Source organism: Notolepis coatsorum (assembly GCF_963971535.1).
Source record: "Notolepis coatsorum genome assembly, chromosome: 6".
In the NCBI taxonomy this organism is placed as follows: Eukaryota; Metazoa; Chordata; class Actinopteri; order Aulopiformes; family Paralepididae; genus Notolepis; species Notolepis coatsorum.
In genome coordinates this window covers 78663716-78688901 of record NC_140170.1, presented here as the reverse complement: position 1 = coordinate 78688901, position 25186 = coordinate 78663716, and the positions used below count along the sequence as shown (strand labels likewise).

The 25186-nt window shown below is 44.3% G+C and overlaps 1 protein-coding gene across 1 annotated transcript; it reads left to right on the top strand.

The window, feature by feature from the left end:
- Window positions 1–223: 223 nt before the first annotated feature.
- Window positions 224–24033, top strand: LOC311229570 (solute carrier family 2, facilitated glucose transporter member 11-like; the record flags this gene model as incomplete). The annotated part of the gene is made up of 13 exons (XM_084315646.1): window positions 224–332; window positions 7002–7084; window positions 9489–9587; window positions 15467–15627; window positions 16011–16135; window positions 17039–17168; window positions 18227–18375; window positions 20323–20510; window positions 22578–22688; window positions 22780–22881; window positions 22981–23056; window positions 23226–23353; window positions 23839–24033. The coding sequence occupies 13 exons, from the start codon at window positions 224–226 to the stop codon at window positions 24031–24033; spliced, it is 1656 nt and encodes a 551-aa protein (XP_084171772.1).
- Window positions 24034–25186: the final 1153 nt, after the last annotated feature.

Genomic DNA, 25186 nt, shown 5'->3' with positions numbered 1-25186 from the left:
GCCCGCGGTGACCACGGAACAGGCCACGGCAGGGCCACCAAGAGCTGAATCAAAGTCCCGCGCTCCTGACGTACCCGCCCCAACAGCTGAGCTATCAGGTGTATGGGGGGGAACGCGTACTGAATCCCGGGCGGCCACGGACCGAATCGGCCTTCCATGGGACAGGTCCAGTATGGGTCTGACCCCCCCCGATTTCTCAGGCACCAGAGAATATCGGGAGGAAATGCCGCTCATCGTGTCCTCTGGGACCACGACGGCGGCCTGCTTCGCCACCAGAGAACGAATCTCCTCGGCCAAGGCTGTCACTGCTGCGGACTCTGATAATATAGTCTGTACCAAACCCAAAAAACGGAGGGCGGGGGTGTATAAACTGTAACACAAGCGCCGCCCTCAGCGTTCTCTCCATCCACACCGACATATGGCTACTACTGCAGCCATACGTGGTAAAAATTCCAAAGCGCCCCCGCCGCCAACTGCCGCTGGTCCGCTAGGAATCGTAGATAGGTGGCCCGGTCCCTCCTGCTGTGTGTTGTCAACCCTGGTCTCGCCAACCGCGCGAGCAGGGTGTCCCGCGGAGCTGGGATATCGCACCCTGACTCTACCAACGAGGCAATCGCACCCAAGGGGGGGACCCCGACAGAAGGGGCGGTCTGATACGGGGGAAGCGGCCATCACCCCTGGTGACATAGGCTCCCCCGCTGAGCATCTTCCCGGCTTAGCTTGCTGAGGACAGCCTGCTCTGCAGCTGGACATGCATGGTGTGTGGACCCCTGGTGACATAGGCTCCCCCGCTGAGCATCTTCCCGGCTTAGCTTGCTGAGGACAGCCTGCTCTGCAGCTGGACATGCATGGTGTGTGGTCCCACACTGCCCGATAGGGTGGGTCTCTACACACCGTAGCCCTGTAGTGATATTACTACCACCCAAATTATGTGTGCCTGCTGACCACCGCGGGATCAGAAGTCCAGACGGGGGAGGCACTAACGTAATACCCGGCCTGGCGAGGGCGGGGCTGGGGGGAACCCACGCTGCGACCTCCTGGGCTTAGTTCCCCCTCTGACAAAATGTTTTAGATACAGGGAACCCTGCTCCGTCGACAGATACAACACCAGGCTCACCAAACACAGACGCAGGACGTGTGGTGTGGGAGCCGCTTGACAGCACAGCATTCTCATAGACAGACCCAGGCCTAGCTAGCAACGGGGTGTCAGCCCCTGTCTCCATGAGAAGCGAAATGTGGGGCCGCTTGCGCTCCACTGGAAGAACACGGCCCGCAGCCAAAGGGGACAAATCAGAGCCCTGAGTCCCGTAGTGTAGCGGGGGGGAGTAACCGGAGAGCGTGCTAGACACAGCTAGATGGCAACGTTTTTTTAGGGCGTGCCCATCTAATATAGCCGATCCCTCGGACCGCCGAGGCTGTGGGCCTTGTGATCACCTGTTTTCTTTGTGTCCAGGGTATCTCAGGCGGGGGAAACATGGCCGCTGGCCGGGGCCTCGCCGCAGCCGCTGGCGAGGCCGTGCTCTCACCTCTGGCTGCGCGGTGTGGGGCAGCGTGGAGCCCAGGTCAAATACCGCCCGCGCCTCCGTGGACAGACCAAGGTCCACCCGCGGAGAGGGGAGCCCTGAGGAGGAGACCCCTCCCCTCCTCAAGGGGAGATTGCTCCAACCAAAGATGCCTGTGAACAACCGTTGACAGCATCCTAGCCCTCCCTGCGGTTATAGCTTGCGGCTGGGTCAAAAGCTGAATAACCTCAAAACCTTGCGCGATGGTTTTGACGTCGGCTGGCCCTAAGGCCCCACCACCGACACCATTTTTGACAGAAAAGCAGCCAATTGAGCAATGTTGTTAGTTGCTGCTAAATTCTGTACTGCGGCGGTATAAGCTTCATCAGCCCACCAGCCACCTGCCGGGCCGACCCGCCTCTTGGCGTCGGCCGGGCGGGATACCGTTCCACCATGTCAGGGCAAAGGACCGATGCACGGAACACCAGTGGTGGCTGCTGACCAAAGTCTATTACTAGTGAAGCACTGCTCCACTAGTAGTCATGCAAAACCTCCACTGCGGCACACCTGTGCATGCACCCGTGTAAGGGATAAATGAATGAATGAACGAAAACTTTATTAACATATTGCAGAATGGGCTAGCCCAATACACACATTTTTATTTTTTTTTATCCACTTTTTTCTCCCATTTTCTATTTTTCTCCCATCCCAATTTTGTATCATCCAATTCAACCCTCCCCTGTCTCAAACGCTGTTTCTTGCCTCCCACAAGCCGGCTGCAATGTGGACTAAGTCATACATAGCACGAGTCCCCTCCGATACTCGAGGTAACAGCAGTCGCATCTTTCCACCTGCGCGGCGCGATCTTTCAGTGTCAGGGGTCTGCGCTTTGGAGGGGCGCCGCCCCCATCGCTTCCTGACTCTACTGCGCAGGCGCACCAACCGACCTGTAGGAGTCGCTGTCCACAACGCCCGATCCCCACCCATCAGTTTCCCACCCCCTAATACTGCCAATGTGTATTAGTACGGACGACCAGCTAAACTGAAAGCAATGTGGAGCGCTGGGCTCGAACAGGCGAATCCAGCGTCTCCAGTATTCGTGGTGAGCGCCTTGCCCACTGCACCACGTAGCCGCCCCAATACACACAATTGTTAAGGGGATGCAGACCAGAGAAAAACGTTAGTCCTGTCTACATCAGGGTCCCCCATTTTCAATTCATAGATTCACAAATGCACACCTGCCCTCTGCCCTGAGCCCTGTCGTCAGCCCATCCACCCATGTAAAGGGTAAATAAGCCTCAGCAAAAAAAAATAAAAACATTAGACACCGATTAACCGTCAGCATGAATGGTTAAGAGGAGGGAAGAGTGAAGACAGCCCCGGCGGGGTACATGGGAAACGGCGCCCCAAACATCCTAGCATTAGCATCAGCTGCGCGCTAGGATACTTGGAAAAACATCCAACAGTGAGTCATAATGACCACGTTTATCCAAATATCCCGCCCCCCACGCCAATACATCGCCCGGTCGTCTCACGAGATAACGAGCAGTATTAAACATGCCAGTACCAATGGTCCTACCTGGGCGCGACGTGGCTCGACTGCCAAGCGCCGCGCGAAGTCCATCGTCCACTGTCAAACGACGAGGAAAACCCAGGATAGGACCGCCGTGCTGTCTGGAAGTGCTGAGAAGGTGCCGGGGGCTGGCGTACTTCTGGCGAAAGCCCAACATTGCGTAATTTCTCCCTACGCTTCATAACAAAATTCCACCTGTTCACAACATTCGCAGCTTCCGCGTTTGGAAAATAATGAGGAAGGGTGAGGGCGTGACCACTTCCTGCCTGTTATAGGGGCACGCAGGGGAGTGGCGTGGTCACGTACAAGTGGGTGCATGTGTTTTGGTTTCCGTAGCACAGTAGGTGCTGGAGATAATACTCCCAGGGGTGTGTGTGTGGGTGTGTTTCAAGATTCAAGAGGTTTATTCATCACATACATACACAAGACATATAGCGCACTAAAACATCGTAATGACTTTTTATTTTTCATATAATGTTGGGTACATGCTCAGTAGAGTTAGAACGCTCCCAGTCTTAGGGGATGTGATATTTTGTTACCACACTTTATGCACATAGAAGTGCGGTGGCAGGTTCGCTAAGCTAATGTTGTGTTAGCCGAATGCTCTGATGGGGGCCGCCATTTTAAGTTTTAAGTTTAAAGTGACATCAGCGATCTACGGTACGACTCGACGGACAAAAGGGAATGTGTGTGACGTGTGTGAAATTTGTACAGTAGGTCCCAGTGAGAATTGCAATCAGTGTGTACTGTGTATTTACACTATCCTAATGTTGCTTTGTTGGTTTAAACAAATATATAAGCAATTTAAATCAGAATATGTTCCATTCCATGTCTGACTATTTCTGAATATATTGACCATTTCAAGGAATGTTTGGTTACTATTGGGCTTCTAGCCTTCTACTGAACTTATTATGAATCAGCTTATAGGGTTTTGGCTAGACTATACTTAATAAATAGAATTGCATTATTTTTAACACTGCGGTGTGTGTGTGTGCGTGCGTGCGTGCGTGCGTGCGTGCGTGCGTGCGTGCGTGCGTGCGTGCGTGCGTGCGTGCGTGCGTGCGTGCGTGTGTGTGTGTGTGTGTGTGTGTGACCAGGGAACTGGTTGTGGATCTGGGGAGGAGGAGGAGTACACCTGTGACCCCCGTTTTCATCAGGGGGGTCGATGTGGACATGGTTGAGGACTACAAATACCTCGGAGTCCACATCGACAACAAACTAAACGGGTCAAAACATGCAGAGGCACTCTACTCTAAGAAGGGCCAGAGCCGACTATACTTCCTCAGAAGGCTGAGATCCTTCAACGTCTGTACAAGGATGTTGAGGATGTTCTACGAGTCGGTGATGGCGGGCACCTTCTTGTAAGCTGTGACCTGCTGGGGCAGCGGACTGAGACCGGGGAACGCAAACAGGCTGGATAAGCTGGTCAGAAAGGCCAGTAACGTGGTAGGGGTGGAGCTGGACTTTCTAGCGGTGATGGCGGAGAGGAGGAGCCTTGCTAAGCTCCACGCCATCAGGGTCAACCCCTCCCACCCACTATACACAGATTTGGCTGACAGAAGGAGCACATTGACTCCCTATATGTAGCACTGAACGGCACAGGAAGTCCTTCATTCCAACAGCAGGACATCAGACTTTATAATGCATCACTGAGCACAGGGTGACAGTACTATCTTCCTGGACTTTTACTTTTACATTTACACTTACTGTATATTTCTGTATATTTTTACTGTATATTTGATATTAGAATGTAACATAGGAAATGTATATCCTGGACCGTATTTTATTCTTAGGCTTATTTTTATTCTTATTCGTGACTTTTTGTTTTTGTCTACCCAAAAATGTCTACTGTTTACTGTGAGTGATTTGTAGTGTAAAATTTTCCTCGGGGGCGGCTACGTGGCGTAGTGGGCAAGGCACTCGCCACGAAATACTGGAGACACTGGGCTCGTCAGTTCGAGCCCAGCGCTCCACATTTGCTTTCAGTTTAGCTGGTCTTCCATACTAATACACATTGGCCGTATTAGGGGGTGGGAAACTGATGGGTGGGGATCGGGCGTTGTGGACAGCGACTCCTACAGGTCGGTTGGTGCGCCTGCGCAGTAGAATCAGGAAGTGTCGGGGGCAGCGTGAGCCTCCCACGCGTTACTCCTCACCACTGAGAGATCGAGCTGTGCAGGTGAAAAGATGCGACTGCTGTTACCTCAAGTACCGGAGGGGACTTGTGCTATGTATGACTTAGTCCACATTGCAGCCGGCTTGTGGGAGGCAAGAAACAGCGTCCGTGACAGGGGAGGGTTGAATTGGATGATACGAAATTGGGATGGGAGAAAATATAGAAAATGGGAGAAAAAGTGGATAAAAAAAAAAAAAAATCCTCGGGATGAATAAAGTATTTCTATTCTATTCAGTTTAGCTGGTTTTCTCCCATCCCAATGTTAGTCGTTATGCCAATTCCCAATCCCCTTCCTGGTCGTTGCGCACTTACCCCCCCCCCTACCGTCGGTCTGGGAGAGCGGAGGCTATCACATGCTTCCTCCGACACATGTGTAACCAGCCCACCGGTTCTTTTCACCTGGCAGCGCGGACTCTCACTGGGGGAGTGTAACATGTGGAAGGATCACACTACCTACCCCAGATCCTTCCCTCGCTGTGCAGGCGCCCCAACCGAACTGTAGGAGTCGCTGTTTACAACGACCAGGACCCACCCCACCAGCTTCCCACCCGCTGACACTGCCAATTGTGTCAGTATGGACGGCCGACCAAGCCGGAGGTACCGCGGCAGCTGGATTCGATCCCACTGTCTCTGCGGTGGTAGACAGACGCTTAGTCCGCTGCGCTACCCGGCCGCCCTATTCTATTCTATTCTATAACCCCCCCTCCTCTTGCAAATAATCCCAGAGACTATTAATAAAAACTCAATACAGGATGTTAAAAAAATTTAGTTAGCTTGCTTGTTTTCATAAAGATCAAACAAACAAACAAACAAACAAACAAACTGATAAATAGATAAATATGTGAATTCATATATAACTATATAAACAAATACCATAAAAGTGATCTGCCATTGTATGCACAGGTTCCACTGTCTTCTTAATATGCTCTTATGAAAGCAGCCCATACCAAAAGCTTCCTGATACATTTAAATCACATATTGATCTGAAGTGTACATGATTCCTAAAGAAATATCTCCAATGTTTATATACACCTAACGTTTACATAGCATCTAAAAGTATATCTCCAATGTTTAACTTTATACACACCTAACATTTACATAGCATCTAAAAAGATATCTCCAATGGTTATAAACACCTAACATTTACATAGCACCTAAAAAGATATCTCCAATGTTTATAAACACCTAACATTTACATAACACGTTGTAGAGTGTACAGGTATCGGAACATGGCGTATGAATCCCAAACCCGGAAACAGTCATTATTTAAAAATGTAAATGTTATACAGTAACTGTGATAACCAGTGTGCGATATTTACGTCATCGGTCTCCTTGTATGTGAAGCCTGAATTTCGTAGGCGCTCAATGTCTAAACTTCTTGACGTAGTCTGCGCGTTGAATGAGTGAGTTATTCTTGTTTTATTAAGATGTCCCGGTCACTTCCCTGACACGAGAAACATACAGTAACCCCTAACCAGGGAACAACAAACACTGCCAAGCAGAGGAACATTAAGGTCGTAAAGGTCTCTCAAAATCACAGGAAACGTCTCGGCCGTATCCAGTTCGGTCCAGGAACTAGGGGCTAGATCAGTCTAGTATTTAGCACATGGCAAATCCCAGAGTTAACGTGCCTGAACTTAATAGACTGAAAGGTCAACCGGGACTCTGTTGATGTGTAACTGTACTTAAAGGTGGGGATATAATGCAGGTGCAAGCTGTGCATCCCCTCATCCCCCCTGTTGTGTCGTAGCGATCACACTGAATCCCAGCATTCCTACAACACCCAGCATCCAGGGAGCCGCTGCTAAGAACATGGGCGCATTACAGGACCTGGTAAGACAGCAGCACTTGAAACTAAAGTCTGTATGCTAAAACCAAGGATGTGTTGGGGGGGGGAGGAACTGATGACCCAGGGGCCAGGGCCGCCTGAATGCCTTCTACAACAGAACTGCGTTTCTGCGTCTCTGATTGGCCAGGTCATTTCTGGTCATGTGACATGTACGCCCAATCGTGGGACCGCAAGTTTCTACACTGGTTAAGCTTAGGCGCTCGTTCGAAGTTGGTTAAGGTTAGAGTTTGTCTTAGAGCATGGCGATAGAACGCCTGCCCTGATTCCGACGGTTAAGCTTAGGCACTCTTTCGAAGTTGGTTATGGTTAGAGTTTGTCTTAGAGCATGGCGATAGAACGCCAGGTAGTTTGCAGGCTGTTAGACCCGGAAATAGGCGCAGAACTTGCTGTCCCACGATTGGCGCACATGTCACATGACCTGGCCAATCAGAAACTCGAACGCGGAAACGCAGTTCCATCGTAGAAGGCATACACGCGCCAGGGCCCCACGCTGGGAGAGAGGGCGCCCTCATAGGGTCTCAACTAAAAGGTTTGGTGTGAACGTTGTTTTAATCGTTCAAAAAGGTGGGTCTTCCTGTGTAAACTGTTATGGCTTAAGCAAAAGGATCTCCCTGAACGTCAGCAAAACAAAAGAGATGATTGTGGACTTTAGGAGGTCAGGGGTCAGGGACTACAGCCCCCTCAGCATCGACGGGGCACCGGTCGAGAGAGTGAACAGTTTTAAGTACCTCGGAGTCCACATATCCGAGGACTTGACATGGACCACGCACATTGACAGTGTAGTCAAGAAGGCACGACAACGCCGCTACTTCCTTAGGCACCTAAGGAAGTTCAAAGTGAGTCAGAAGATCCTTAAGAACTTCTACTCATGCACAATAGAGAGCATCCTGACTGGCAATATCACCTCCTGGTTTGGGAATAGCACCGCACAAGACTGTAGCAGACTACAGAGAGTGGCCCGTTCAGCCGAACGCACAATTGGAGGTGGGCTTCCCACTCTCCAAGACATTTACAACAAGCGTTGCAGGAGTAAGGCTAAGAGAATAATCAAAGACTCTAGTCACCCTAACAACTGCCTCTTTGAACTGCTGCGGTCAGGCAAGTGATACCGGAGTCTCATGGCCAGTACAGAGAGACTCAGAAGGAGCTTCTATCCCCAGGCCATCAGGATGCTCAATGACAATAACACTATGTAACAAACCATCAAATACACTCACAGCACACACATCCACACGTACACACTCACTTTAAATAAACAACTCACTGTAGCACCCACTTTAGACACTTTAACACACTTTATATTTATATTGATTGGTAAAGAGATTTGCACTACAACTCATACCTCATTGCACCTTACCCTAAGTTGTACCTCATCCCATTTCTGCATTGTATATTGTATTGTAACTCAGTTACTAATTTTTTCTACTCTGTATTGTATATTGTATATATGTATATTGAACACTTTTGTTTACGTACTTTTGACTTTCTATTTTATACTTTATCTATTTTTTATCTAGCACACTCTCAGGAGCAAAACAGGAAAAAGCATTTAATTTAAAAGTATTCTGTATTTTTGTATGACAACTAATAAAGAAACTTTTATAAATCGTTAAAAATCTTTTGGTTCCAGACCTTCCTCGGGCCCTGCCCAGTTCAGGCCCCTCAGTTTCACCCCCCCCCCTCCCCCCCCCCCGCCACTTCTACACCCCTGACTGTATAATCATTAAGTCAATTGAGAATGAGTTGTGGAACACATCATGTTCGGTAATGCAGTTAACTGTGTGAATGAACAGTAAATGATTAATCTTGCTTTAACATTGTTGTTGATTGTAGTGTCTACTGGTTTAATGGTGGAAGTATCGTAAGGCATATGTAATTGTTTGGCAATGTCTGAATGTATATAATTGTTTGTTACACTTTGTCATTTCTGTTGTTGGACCCCAGTAAGTCTAGCTGAGGCCATGGCGTCAGCTAATGCGGAGCCTACGAAAGGCCCCTAATAAACTAAACTAAACTACACTATGTGCACAGGGCCCAGAAATTCTTGCTACTCCCCTGGCTAAACATTTGTCTCTTTTCCATTAGCTCTTTGTTTATTTTTCTTCTCTGTTATGTTTAGATAAGATAGTTTCAAATCATAGCATGAATTAGAAGGGGGCTAAGGTGGTATTAGCCCCCCTAAAGGAAGCAATACTATATAGTCTATAGGGTGGGTCACTAATGATTTTACAAATTGCCCCAAATTACCTAGTATAATTTGCACACTGGCTCAAAATTTTTTTTTAAGTTAAAGCCACAATCTTTCTCTTTCATTTCCCATGAGAATGTAATGTGCTAATGTTATTTCAGCCAACACATCATTTTTGAGAGTGTGATTCCCAATTCTAGGTCCAGTACTGGAGGCTGTACCTGTTGACGCTGGTGTTGGGAATTGGGGGATCATTTCAATATGGAATACAAGTTTCCATCATGGCTTCTCCAGCCGAGGTAAGAGGACCCCTCATGATGTGGGAATTAAGGAAGAAAGATGAAAGAAAGGTGCATGTAAAAGTTATTATTATATACTGTATATCCTGATGATACATTGTGCTCATACACCACGCATTTGGATAGTTTTTAGGCATTTGTTTTGATTAGAGAGAGAGAGAGAGAGAGAGAGAGAGAGAGAGAGAGAGAGATAGAGAGAGAGAGAGAGAGAGAGAGAGAGAGAGAGAGAGAGAGAGAGAGAGAGAGAGAGAGAGAGAGAGAGAGAGAGAGAGAGAGAGAGAGAGAGAGAGAGAGAGAGAGAGAATCGAATCCCCATATTATAAGGAGGACATGTTCTCCATCCTAGAGGACGAAATCAACCAGTTCCAGGCTTGTGGTCACATTGTAGTTTGTGGGGACCTCAATGCCAGGACAAGACGAGAACCTTACACTCTCAGCACACAGGGTGACAAACACATACCAGGAGGTGGAAACATCAACTCCCAAATATGCTCCCGCAGAAAAAACTATGACCAAACAACAAATAAACATGGATCACAACTTATACAGCTCTGTCGCTAGCTGGGACTGTACATAGTCAACGGTAGGCTCAGAGGGGACTCTTATGGTAGTATACACATACAGGCAGCTCATCTCTGGATAACAGTACAGTAGATTACTTTATCACTGACCTCTAGTGTCTCTCAGAGCGTTCACAGTCAGCCCACTAACACCCCTGTCAGACCACAGCAAAACCACTGTCTATCTGAACAGATCAACAGGAAGTATCCAAGCCTGCTTGCCTCAACGACTACCGCCCTGTAGCTCTCACCTCCATAGCCATGAAGTGCTTTGAGAAGCTAGTAAAGGGCTACATCTGCTCCTCCCTCCCCATCAACATGGACCCCCTGCAATTTGCATACCGCCCCAACAGGTCCACGGAGGACGCCATATCCCATGTGCTGCACACAACAGCATCACACCTGGACAAGAAGCAGGGGAACTATGTGAGAATGCTATTCATCGACTACAGCTCGGCATTCAATACCATAGTCCCCTCCATACTCATAGCCAAGCTCAGGGACCTGGGCTTGGGCTATGACCTCTGCCAGTGGGTCTTGGACTTCCTGACTGGCAGACCCCAGGTGGTGAGAGCAGGCAACTGCACCTCCTCATCCATCACCCTCAACATAGGGGCCCCCCAGGGCTGTGTTCTGAGTCCCCTCCTCTACTCCCTGTACACACACGACTGTGTGGCTCAGCGGAGTAGCAATACAATCGTCAAATTTGCTGACGACACAGTGGTGGTGGGCCTGATCTCTGCCAACGACGAGAGGGCCTACCTGGAAGAGGTCAAGGTCCTGGCGGGATGGTGCCAGGAAAACAGCCTCTCCCTGAACGTCAGCAAAACAAAGGAGATGATTGTGGACTTCAGGAGGTCGGGGGTCAAGGACTACAGCCCCCTCAGCATCGACGGGGCACCGGTTGAGAGAGTCAACAGCTTTAAGTACCTCGGAGCCTACATATCCGAGGACTTGACATGGACCACACACATTAACAGTGTTGTGAAGAAGGCACGACAACGCCTCTACTTCCTCAGGCGCCTAAGGAAGTTCCAAGTCAGCCAGAAGATCCTTAAGAACTTCTACTCATGTACAATAGAGAGCATCTTGACCGGCAACATCACCTCCTGGTTTGGGAATAGCACTGCACAAGACCAAAGCAGACTACAAAGAGTGACACGTTCAGCCGAACGCACAATTGGAGGGGGGCTCCCCACCCTCCAGAACATTTACTACAAGCGTTGCAAGGGCAAGGCTAAGAGAATCATTAAAGACTCCAGTCACCCGAACAACTGCCTCTTTGAACTGCTGCGGTCAGGCAAGCGATACAGGAGTCTCAAGGCGAGCACAGAAAGACTCAGAAGAAGCTTCTATCCCCAGGCCATCAGGCTGCTAAACGAACAATGAATGAACACTACACAACAACAACCACCAAACGCACATAGCACACACATCCACACGCACACACTCACTTTAAACAAACACACTGTAGCACCCACTCCACACACTTATAGCACACACCCACTTTAAACAAACACACTGTAGCACCCACTCCCCACACTTTATATTTATGGATGAAGGATTGCACTACAACTCGTACACCTTACTGTAAATTGTACCTAAAATTGTACCTCATCCCATTTCTGCTTTGCACTAGATAGTACTGTACATTAGTACACTGCATAGTATTGTGTATTGTATATTATATGGTAACTCAGAACATTGTACATATGTCTATACCGAACACTGTGACCTCATTTTCTTCTTCTAAATTCATGCTATATTATGTTATTATGTTATTTGATACTATCTTGTCTAGCACAGTCTCTGGAGCGTAACAGTAAGAAGCATTTTGTATGAAAGTATTCTGTACTTCTGTAGGACAACTATTAAAGAACTTGAACTTGAGTATCAAAACCAAACAAACTACACACTATTAAAAAATACTACAAATGGAAAGAAAGTAGTATAGAAGCATTCCAAACTGCTATCAAGCTACAAAAGGTCCAATCACGATTAGACCAATTCCTGGGGGGAAAAAGTGTAAACAGGGTGGTAGAAAACCTCAATAACATATGTGACCTTACAGCCTTCTTATCCAACCTAAAGGCCTCAAATAGGAAAGCGAGGAACAATTACAATATGCATGACAAATGATTGTAAAAATCTCAGGAAGAAATTAAGGAACCTATCAAACCAAAAACACAGAGACCCAGACAACCAGAACACACGTCTTCAATACAGTGAAACATTGAAACACTACAAAAACAGTCAGGAAAAAAGGGACCAACACGTTAGAAACCAGCTACAGGATATAGAGGAATCCATAAAAACAAACAACTTCTGGGAAAACTGGAACAAACTAAACAAACAACACCACGAGGAGCTACCCATCCAAAATGGAGACGTATGGGTAAACCACGTCTCCAATCTCTTTAGCCCAATACAACATAATGAACAGCAAAAACACATACAAGTCAAGTCAAGTCAAGTCAAGTCAAGTCAAGTCAAGTCAAGTCAAGTCAAGTCAAGTCAAGTCAAGTCAAGTCAAGTCAAGTCTAGTCAAGTTTATTAGTATGTCCCAAACTGGGCAATTCATGTTACAGCAGATAAATAGGAGCTTAAAAAAAACACAGCAGACACCTAAACAAGTTGTTCAGAATGATTGCTCATTGTGATGTCACAAGGGGGACCCAAGCAATAATAATAATAATAATAATAATAATAATAATAATAATAATAATAATAATAATAATAATAATAATAATAATAATGAATCAATTAGTTGTGCTTTTTTGGAGCCATAAACCTAATATAGTCAAGTCAAGTCAATTTTATTTATATAGCACATTTCCAGGCAGCGGCAGCTGGCACCAAAGTGCTTCACAGGCAGGTTGATAAAAACAAAATAATGTGATGCAAGATATAAGATTAAAAACATAGTAAAGCAATGAAAGTAATAAAAACAGGTAGGACACAGTAAAACAAAGAGGATAGAAGGGCCAGGGGTCTAGTAGTGATTAAGTGGGGGGGAAGGCCAAGGAGAACAGGTAGGTTTTTAAAAGTGATTTAAAAGCCTGCACGGTCTGGGCGGTCCGTACGCTGAGGGGGAGGCTGTTCCACAATCTACGCGCTGCGGTGGAGAAAGCTCTGTCTCCCCTAGTCTTGAGCCTAGTTCTAGGCACCACCAGTAGCAGCTGGTCAGCTGATCTGAGGGATCGGTGGGGGGTGTGGCGGTGCAGGAGTTCGGACAGATAGGGAGGAGCCGTGCCATTTAGTGATTTAAAAACATTTAGGGCTAGTTTAAAATCGATCCTAAAGCGGACAGGCAGCCAGTGGAGCGAGGCCAAAACTGGGCTGATATGTTCATGTTTTTTTGTTTTGGTGAGGAGGCGCGTGGCTGCGTTCTGCGCCAGTTGTAGGCGGCGAAGCAAGGATTTGTCGATGCCCGTGTAAAGGGCATTGCAGTAGTCGAGGCGAGTGGTGACAAAGGCATGTATCACCGTCTCTAGGTTACTTTGGGAGAGGTATGCCTTTGTCTTCGCCAGGAGTCTAAGGTGGTAAAAACTGTTCTTGACTACGGCGCTGACCTGTTTGTCAAATTTTAAATTGCTGTCGAAGATGACCCCGAGGTTCCTGACAGAGGTGGAGAGGTTTGGACCCAGGGGACCAAGTGCGTCAATGAGGGGGGTCGGGGGGGCACTATTAAAAACAATGACCTCAGTTTTCCCTTCGTTTAATGTCAGGGAGTTTTCAGACATCCAGCACTTGATTTCTGCCAGGCAGGTCATTACCCAGGTCATACAATTGTTTAACTTTTTTTTACCAAAAATGAAAGGAGGTGGTTGAAAATAGATAATTTGTATTAGATTTAGAGTAGTAAATATAAATTATATATAAAAAATATATATAAACAGACCTGTACCACAGATTCAAGGAAGTCACATAAAATTGTGGAAAAGACACATAGAGTAATATGCAACTTAAGGCGAGACACCCCAGGTGAATAGGCAAATGTACTTTTTTTGGTTGATTGAGATTTTGTTATATTTTGCTTCCTAAACATGTCTTCTAAAACTTCTATGAAACTACTAGTGACAATAAAACGTCAATAACACACATTTAGTTGTTTATTTTACTTCATTTAGCCTTATTGCATCCATAAATGTGCACATATTTAATGCGGAAGTGCCTAATTTGCATATATAAACATAAAATTCAGAAAACTTGCAATATATTTTTTCTTAGTTTATATGTACATAACAAACTGGGAAAGTTTCATAGTGATATCTATTCAAATATTGTTTTGCCTATTAGGGGGTACTACACTGTTACTACACTGCTTGTAGCCTGTGTGTAGTTCTGTTCAGTTCAATAACATCATCATTATTATTATTCTGTTATCAGGCATGTGTTTAGGTTGTCTATTACTAATGGTTTGATTAGGTATTGTGTTTGTAAATAGCTGTTTAAAAATAAATTATGGTATTTTACAATACAGAACTTTGAAGGCGTTTTCCCAAAAATTAGTTTTTATGCATTTTTCGTACACACTTGGGTATAAATCTACCATTCCATAGCACCTACACACACCATACTTTCCACATTTCTTCCCATATATACCCTGCATCTTTCTACAAAGGGGTTTGTTGATATATCATTCATAGCCTGATTTATAGTATATTTAGACCAAAAAACATGGCGAAAATAGATTTTTTTATGACTGTAGACAGCATTTCCTGATTTATGGGATGATAAAAAGACATATCCACAATCCCCCTTGTACAAAGTTCACTGTGTTATGTGTCAACATAATGAAACAAATTAAAAAAATCTGGCATCATCCAATGTTGGTATTTATACCCAAACGTCATATGCAAATTAGTGCATATTTAATGTGGTAATGCATATTTTGCATATATAAACATAAGATCTCAGAAAACCTGCAATACATTTTTTCTAAGTTGTTATGTACATAACAAACTGGGAAAGTTTCATAGTGATATCTATTCAAAATATTTTTTTTGCCTATTCACCTGGGGTGTCTCAATAGGCACATTTCACGGCAGCCATTTTGACACGTCATCGCAGCGTAAACACAGGTGTAATGAATGTTATGAATTATGGTCCCAATGCATTTAGGTGTCCTGGTATTGTGCATACTGTCCTGCCACACCTAAATGGAACAGAACCATAATTAATGTTATGAATTATGACCCTGCAGTGACAGGTCAAAATGGCTGCTGGGAAAAGGGCTTATACACCACCTCTTGGGACCCGACTCAGGTGCTGCGAATCTTAGACCCTAACCTTCCTCCTTTTCTTCCCTGACCGTAGCACATCAAGAGCTTCGTCAACCAGACGTGGCTGGGGAGGTACAAGGTTCCAGTGGAGGATTCAACCAACATGCTCATCTGGTCCTTCATCGTGTCCGTCTACAGCCTGGGAGGATGGGTTGGGGCTATTCACAGCGGTAGCCTCCCTGTGACCCATGGCCGGTGAGACACACACACACACACACACACACACACACACACACACACACACACACACATACATGCACACTCATATACACACACATCAATTCCAAACATATAAAACATAAGAGAATAAGGCAGACAGCCCGATAACGCAGAGTCCATTTCAAGGATCTAAAAAGCAACGTCTCTTCCACACTGCATGACTGCCAGTGATAGCAGATAGGCCTACTTAACAATAGGTTACCCTGCTTAGCTTTCCCTAAGACCGTCCATCTGAAGGCCCCTCAAAACACAACACACACACGCGCACACACACACACACACACACACACACACACACACACACACACACACACACACAGAGGTTGTAATAAGTCCTCAATCTACTGTACATTTTGCAGGAAAAAAGCTCTTCTGTTCAACAACGTGGTGGCTGTAGTTGCTGCTCTGCTCATGATCTTCAGTCGCATGTCCAAGTCTTTTGAGATGATCCTGCTGGGCCGATTTCTCTACGGATATAACACTGGTATGTCTGCACTGTAGTGTGTGTGTGTGTGTGTGTGTGTGTGTGTGTGTGTGTGTGTGTGTGTGTGTGTGTCAAGTCAAGTCAAGAGTTTTAATTGTCACGGCATACAGGTATACAATGAAATGCGGGTGGTCTTGCCCGCAACGATGTGCAATACAGTGGTACATATAATAGAATCAAAAGAAGAAAACAACATTGTGCAGTAGCAGGTAACATGGAGTGACATCTCGGTATCTGTACATAGTTATTTACAGAGCATGTGTGACATGCTAGTTAGCTTTGGTAGTGCAATACACTGTTCCTGTTATTCTAATTTAAAGTGTCCTTTCCTTTGGCCATAAGTGTGCGTGTGTGCGACATGAGTGTGTGCCCGCTCATGTTAAAGTGTTAAGTGGCTGCTCGTGTGTGAGCGTGCACAGTGTGCGTGTCGTGTGTGTGTTCATGTGTGCTTGTGTGTGGACAGTTCAATGTTCTGAGCACTCAATGTTCATTGTTCATGGCTCTGATGGCCTGGGGGAAGAAGCTGAGCCTAAGCCGCTCTGTCCTAGTAGCTGGGGTTCGCAGGCGTCTGCCTGACCTCAGCAGCTGAAACAGGCTGTTATTGGGGTGGTGAGGGTCTTTCATTATCCTGCAGGCTCTGGATTTGCACCTCTTGTTGTATAGAACCTGCAGGGGGGGTAGTGCAATACCCGTGGTACGCTCGGCTGAGCGCACCACTTTCTGTGTGTGTGTGTGTGTGTGTGTGTGTGCGCGCGTGTGTGCGTGTGTGTGTGTCTGTGCGTGTGTGAGCGTGAATATGTAAACACAGTACTGTACTGTGTGTGAAACAGCATTGCAATTTGGGGTCAGTCTTTTTGATGTATTAACTTTTTGGGGGGGGGGGGGGATTTCCATGGTTTCCAGGCCTTGGGCTGAGCGTACACCTGATGTACCTGGGAGAGTGCGCTCCAAGGAAACTGAGAGGATTCCTGACTCTAACAAGCTCCATCTTCATTGGCCTGGGGAAAGTCTCAGGTCAAATAATTGGCATCAAGTAAGAGTCAACTCCTTTCAAAACTTTAAAAATAAATAAAACATTAGCCAAGACAGGCAGAAAGCTGCAAAACCACAACACTCACTTATTAAAGAGGTTTAAAACATCTTAGACAAATACATTTTTCCAGATGATTGCCTCCTTCACCGTCAGATCAAACTGTCTCTTTTCTCATGTGCACATGATTATTACATTGTCCTAGACTGAAGACCTGGCCCCTGTAAATGTCCTAACCCAACCCCCTCCAATGTACAGTAAATTACCTAGTATGGTTGTCAATATTCCAATGTACAGTTTTGCTTGTACAGTTGTACAGTGCTCCCCCCCCCCCCCCAACCCCTCCTGTCATAAATGTCATAAATGAATAGATGTAGCAGTACTGTCAATCTATCTGTATGTCATGTATGTCATATATGTCCTGATTAATTGAAAATGGGGGACCCTGATGTAAACAAGACGAAAGTCTTTCTCCGGTCTGCATCCCCTTAACAATTGTGTGTATTGAGCTGTACTGTATTGTACCCATTCTGCAATCTGTTAATAAAGTTTTCAATCAATCAAACCTTGTCCCAGACTGAAGACCTGGTCCCAGACTAAAGACCTTGTCCTAGACTGAATACCTGGTCCCAGACTGGAGACCTTGTTCTAGGCTGAAGACCTGGTCCCAGACTGGAGACCTTGTTCTAGACTGAAGACCTTATCCTAGACTGAAGACCTTATCCTAGACTGCAGACCTGGTCCCAGACTGAAGATCTGGTCCCAGACTGAAGACCTTGTACTAGACTGAAGACCTTATCCTAGACTGAAGACATGGTCCCAGACTGAATACCTTATCCTAGACTGGAGACCTTGTTTTATACTGTAATATGAATGTCTACTGTCTACTGTCTGAAGCTGGCAAACATACTTAGCTGAACCATTTGAATAATTTTCAATGCCATGTCAATCATGTCATAATATTCAATCCCTCTTTTTCTCTACTATCTACCATCTATTACTATTTTTAACTACGATTCTATCTAAACATGTCTAACTTGTCTTCATTTTACTCTTCCCAGGGAACTGATGGGCACAGAGGACATGTGGCCGTATCTCTTAGCGGTCAGTGCCATTCCCGCCATTTTACAATTTGTGGGTTTGCTGTTCTTCCCTGAGGCGCCCCGGTACCTGTACATCGATAAAGGAGACATCGAGGGTAGCAAAAAAGGTCAGTCGAAACAGCAACAGACTCTCCACACCGAGATGAACTTAAATGAACCGGCCTCGGGTTGAACTAGATGACCAGGCGCTGCCTTGTGACCTGTTAACTATTAGCCGAACTGTCCGGTATGACGCCCTGCTGTATGAAACAACCTGAAGTGACACAAAAAAAAGTGTACATCAAAGAAATGCATGTTATTTACTCTCCGGGATTAAGATAAGATAAGTCAAGATATTCCTTTATTGATCCTCTTGGTGAAATTCGGGCATCATAGCAGCATGGGGGTTGGGGAGGTTGATTGATTGATTGAAAACGTTATTAACAGATTGCAGAATGGGTACAATACAGTACAGCTCAATACAAACAACTGCTAAGAGGGAGGATGAAGACCAGAAAAATACTTTCGTCTTGACTTGTTTACATAAGGGTCCTCCATTTTCAATTCATCAAGACATTTATGACATACAAGACATACAAATATACGGTACTGTGTAAGAAAGCGAGAACAATAATTGAAATCCGAAGGGTTCCCCGTTTCCCGATTGGGGTCCCGTAACCCCAATCACCAGCAGATAGTATACACTTTAATTATATTCATAGGACATATCTCACGCCTAGGAAGCTGTTTGCTATGGGACTGGTGACTGACTCTAGATGCACATTGTGCTCTCTGAAGACCGCAGGCACTTATATGCACATGTTTTGGGATTGTCCTCCAGTTTAAAATGTTTGGAAATCCATAACGACTAAGCTCACAAACATATGTAATTTAACAATCCCATGCACAGCGGCTACACTACTGCTGAACGACATAACAAGGAGGAGGAAATGTCTAATGTCTTTTGTAGGGCTTGTGTTGTTTTTATTTTTATTTCTATTTTGATATATATATATATATATATTTGTTTACTCCATTTATCATTCTATTATTGTTATTACTTTATTATTATTGTTATTTGATATTGTTATGTTTATTATTTTTAATATTATTATTATTATTATTATTATTATTATTATTATTATTATTATTATTATTATTATTATTATTATTATTATTATTATTATTATTATTATTATTATTGTTGTATATGGTTTGTTTATAAAAGAAAAGAGAAAAAATTTTAAATCCGAAGGGGAAGAAACTGTACATTAGAGGGGGTTGGGTGGGGTGGGGGAGAGGGGATTTTGACATTTACAGGGGCCAGTTTCTAATTGCAGCCACCCGTAGGTGCTCTTTGAGAGCGTTTTTGAAAGAGGGTAGAGATTCACATTCCTTTACGGCTGTGGGTAGGGCGTTCCACATTATTGTGGCATAATTGCGAAACGTGTTTAGTCCCTTGTTTGAGCCGAATCTGGGTTGAACGTGATTTGTGGAGCTCCCTCTGTGTTGTGGTCGTGGACTTCACTGACCTTTAGGAAGTATTTCGACAGGTACATGGGTATCTTTGTGGTGTAGTGTATCTTGTAGATACATTGCAAGTTGCTGTACTCTGTCGTCTACTCTAAGCCATCCTAGATTGTCAAAATGGGCAGGGGTGAGGTGTGTTTTAGGAGTAAGGCCAAGCAGTAGTCTGACCAGTTTGTTTTGTGATGTTTACCTGAGGTACCGGTAAAAATGTAAATAAGCAGTGTAAACAATATAATTAACTCTGAATATAATAACATGAGAAAGTAAACAGTGTAATCAAAGGTGCAGATGAGGATCTGTATGCCCTATCAGTTATATTATACGTTACAATAAATAACAATAACAATAACACACTTAGAATCGGAATATACTATGAGTAAGTAAAGTAAACAGTCCACAGGTGCAGTATACACAAGGTACTCTAACTGGCGTGATATAGTCATATGTTATACGCTGTAGTTGGTGCAGTTTAGGTGGTAAGAGTCTGACACACTGAATTGAACCCTAATTCATAATGATTGAAGCTTGCCTCGTGTGCTCGCTAGCCCTGCAGTGGCTGTGGCAGGAGGACGACCTGAAGATGGAGCTGGATGACATGAGCAAGGAGAGAGAGCAGGCCCAGGGCGAGAAGTCCAAGACCGTGCTGGATGTCCTGCGCTCCCGCTGCGTCAGGTGGCAGCTGCTGGCCCTCGCCATCCCCTGCGCCGGGGTTCAGTTCTGTGGCATCAACGCTGTACGTTCGCAATCGCATCATCGTCACAATACTGAGTTCAGTGTCGGTATAGCAAAGCTGTCACTCTTACCAGCCACGTTGGCGAGTAGACCGTGCAGCGTCACTGTTTTAGAGTCGTAGTGAAGAGTCTCTTTCTCTCTCTCTTTCTCTCTCTCTCTCTCTCCCTCTCTTTCTCTCTCTCTCTCTCTCCCTCTCTCTCTCTCTCTCTCTCTCGGAACGCAGTGCGCACTTACTTGCGTCGCACGTAATGAGAGTCTCTCTCTCTCTGTCTCAAGTAGCCAAACGTTACACTATAAAAACGAACTGGATATTTGGATAGAGTGTGTGTGTGTGTGTGTGTGTGTGTGTGTGTGTGTGTGTGTGTGTGTGTGTGTGTGTGTGTGTGTGTGTGTGTGTGTGTGTGTGTGTGTGTGTGTGTGTGTGTGTGTGTGTGTGAGAGATTTTTGGCTGGTGAACATGCTGAGTGGCTAGTGACTTTGGAAAACCACTAGCCACAGTGGCTGGTGAGTCAAAAACTTAATGTCAAGCCCTACTGACCAGACAATTGAATCTATATCAGTGATGGCTGTCGGAATGTTGAGCTATTATTTGAACATGTAGATCACTTATTTTAACAAATAAAATACCACTTACAGCACCATTAAGATGAGATAAACCTTTAGAAAAGCAATATCATACAACTTACTGTACTACCCTTAAGGCTTATGGTGAGAAAAGATAGAAAAGAAAAGTACGAGTAGGGCAAGATATAGAAAAAGGTAAAACAAGAATACAATTTTTTTTTATTATTTTATTATTTCTATATTTTCTATATTTGTTAATGATCTCACCCTGATACCATCAGACTGTCTTACTCAATTGTATGCTGACGATAGTGTTTTATTCCTCTAAGTCTGATATTCAACAAATTCAGTACTCTTTACAGACTCATTTTGATGCTGTCCAGAAATGGTTATTATCTATTAACAAACTTTTATTAAATAAGAAGAAGTCCTATAGTATGCTGTTTGGTACTAGATCAAATCTGGTGCAAATATCAAATCAGTTGTCGATTAAGTTTTTAGATGATGCTCCTCTTGAAAATGTCGATGAATATAAGTATCTGGGTCTTTGGCTTGATTCTCAACTCACCTTCAAGTCACACATTGATGCTGTGATGAAGAAAACAAATTGTAGCCTGAGAATATTGTATCGTTCTATTAACTGTTTTTCTCTTCAGGTTAGGAAAAGAATCATTATACAGCTGGTACTTCCAATAATGGATTACGCAGACATAGTTTATCAAAACACCACACTAACAAATCTCCGTCCTTTAAATGTTACTTATAATAGTGTTTGCAGATTTATATTGAGGTGTCCTTATAGAACCCATCACTGTCTTATGTTTGAGTTGTTAAACTGGCTTTCTCCCCAATTCAGAAGACATTTTCATTGGTTGCTTTTTGTTTACAAATGTATTTACTTTAATTATCCCCCCTATCTAAAGCAGTTCTTAACACCATATAGTTCAACTTATAATTTAAGACACACGGATCTTCCTTTCTTTAGTATACCTCGAACCATCAAAGCTATCGGTCGACTTGCCTTTAAATATAAAGCACCAGCTGATTGGAACAAACTGCCTAGTTCACTCAGATCTCTTACTTCTTACCGGTTATTCAAGATATCTTTGTTCACTCATCTACAGACTACTTGCACCTGTTATTGATTTACTGTGTTAGGGCTTACATGTCGTTTTCAGATCAAATTATAATTTTGTGTGTGTTTTATAAGGGAACATATATATATTGGTGATCCTCTTGGGAGGAATCAGTGTGGATTGTGGGGGTGAGCTTGGGAGAGCGTCTGTCAGTGTATAAGTGCATTTGTTGTCCTGTTTTTTTGTTTTGTTATGTATTGTATTGTATGTTTTGTATCCTATGTTAAGGACCACCTCGAAAACGAGATAGCATATCTCAAGGGGTTTATCCTTCAAATAAATTTCAAATTTCAATTATGAAACAAAAATGAATGACGAAACTCTAAATTAATGGAAAATAAACATATTTTCCTTTTCCCGTCGCCCAGCTGTACTTCTACGCTTTCGACATCTTCCGAGAATCGGGGGTTGCGGAAAACAAGATGCACTACCTGTCGATTGGCATTGGAGCGACGGAGCTCGTCACCGTGTCCCTCTGCGTAAGCATCACCATCACCACAACAACACACCGCGTGTCTCGTGTTTGCAGGGATATAACCCCTCATCTTAAACACTGCGGTTTTCTCTCAGGCTCTGCTCATAGATAAAGCCGGGAGAAAGATCCTCATGGGATATGGCTACCTGTTGATGGGCGTCGTCATGTCTGTACTTGTAGTCATGCTGTCTATCAAGGTAAACGCTCTCATGAATACTTGTTGATATTGCCAGTGTGTTCCTCTCCTCTGTCCTCCTGTACAAAATAGAGTGTAAACTGCCCTCTTCTTGTTGCAGGACCTGTATCCATGGGTTCCATATGCGAACATCGGTCTAATCTTCTTGGTCATCTGCGTGTATGGACTTGGACCATGTGAGTTTCCTGATTGCACTCCCACACCACACACCCGTTTGTTATGATAAGGGTGTATGTGTAACTAGGAGGGATATATGCACAAAGACTTTCAATTGCCTTGTGTACATTGACAATAAAATAATGTTCTTGGAGTTGAGCTCACAGAAGTGTTTCCGTCTCCTCTCAGCCGGAGTGTCCATGGCGCTGCCCGCTGACCTCTTCCTGCAGGCCTGGCGTCCTTCTGCTTATGTCATCAGTGGAACCATCAACTGGCTGGGCCTGTTCCTCATCGGGATGTTCTTCCCTTACATAGTGGTGAGATACCGGCTCATACAATCTGTGACACTGACCAAACAGGCAGACATACTGTTTGACAAAAATAGGCATACATCCGTCGCTAAGCGACATGAATAAACCAATCTGACGTAGGCTACAATGTAACAAAAAGGATATAAATTGATTGTAAACAAAGTGGAACAATGCAGGTGAAGTGATGAGGCACCTGTGATGTTATTAAGAATAGGCCCTTTTCACAGTAGCCATTTTAATTTCTGTGCCTATGGTTACACCTTTGTTACCCCTCTATGACAAGTCAAAATGGCTGCCGTGAAAAGGGCCTATAACATCACAGCCAATCAGATTACTTGATCATAACTAAAACAAACGGTGTGATGTAACAGGGTATATTAGCAGTAAATTAGTTATTTATGATTGAAAGGTATATTTTTCATTGTCATACGACTGTTGTGCTTTGCCAGAAATGTGTGTATTTACGTTTTGTTTCCCTGTGTCCATTATAGGACGGACTCGGACAGTTCTGCTTCCTGATTTTCGTGGCTTACTGCATTTTCAGCTCAGCATTTATGTTATATTTCATCCCAGAGACCAAAGGAAAGACAATGGTAGAAATTATGGAAGACTTCAACAAATTGAACTTCAAGAACAGGGGCACCGATACTGAAAAGTCAGACTTTGTTCTTGCAACTAAATTCTAATTTTTTTTGTTTGTTATTTATGTTATTTATCTACCCTCCCAGTATTTATCTACCCATCCTCGTGTATATTTGTTTGTCAGTAAATATTTAAATTGTAAATCAACATTGAAGTCACAAGTAAGACACTGTATTGTATATTGTTTGAACTGCTAGTTTGATCAGATTTGCAGGCCTACCAACCTACACACAATATAAATTGTGGGGCTGAACAATTGATTACAATTCTATCGAAAATTGCAATATCTCAGTCAGCATAATGTGTCAAAATAATGCTCTTTAGGCATACCATTCCCCCAAATATTGCAATTGCAACATTTGTCAAAAGAATCTCAATGTGATATTTGTTCCCTATTGTTTAGCCCTATTGTTTAGCCCTAATAACAGCTATCGTCTTAAGCTTTTTATGCCATTACAGTGAAACCATAACGGAACACTTGGAAGAAACTGTAAAATCACCACTGAGCAGAAGGCTGTGCAGATTGTCCAAAGGAGAGTTGAGAAATAAACTGAAAAAAAACTAGATGACATGTCTGAATAATTTATTCACTATAGTCGCCTGCTTCCATCAACTGTCTGTTCCCACAAACACAGAGACTCATCTGTCACCAGCAGGAGAACGAGTTTTAAAGGGGAAGTTCACAGCAAAACAATGTTGATTTAGCATTTATTTTGCACACAATCTCACACATATCCCAAAGCTCCAAACCGTTTTGCACACATTAATTTAGTTTGACAGTTATTGAGGTGATGAGTTTGAATATGTCTTCCAGTGATGTCATCGAAGGACGCTAATTTGTCATATTTGTACGATAAAATCAGTTTGCTCGTTACAAGCACAGAAACAGCCCATTGAGAACAGGACTGAAACAGAGAGGTATAGAGGCTGCTAGAATGCATAATTTGAGTGTTTGTTTTCAGCAGAAATCATAAGACATGTTTAGGGACCTCAAACACCTATATTAACTTGTTGAAAAGGACTAAACATGTCACCTTTAAGGCAGCCAACTGTAGCTTGTGCCCATTCACTTCCTTCGCCGTTCAATGGCTAACAGGGAGACGATATTGAAATGAATAATACATGACTTTCTTTTGTGTTTGAGATGCTTCTTAAAAAATAGAGCTGTCCTTGACTAAAGGGATTCTTCACAAACAA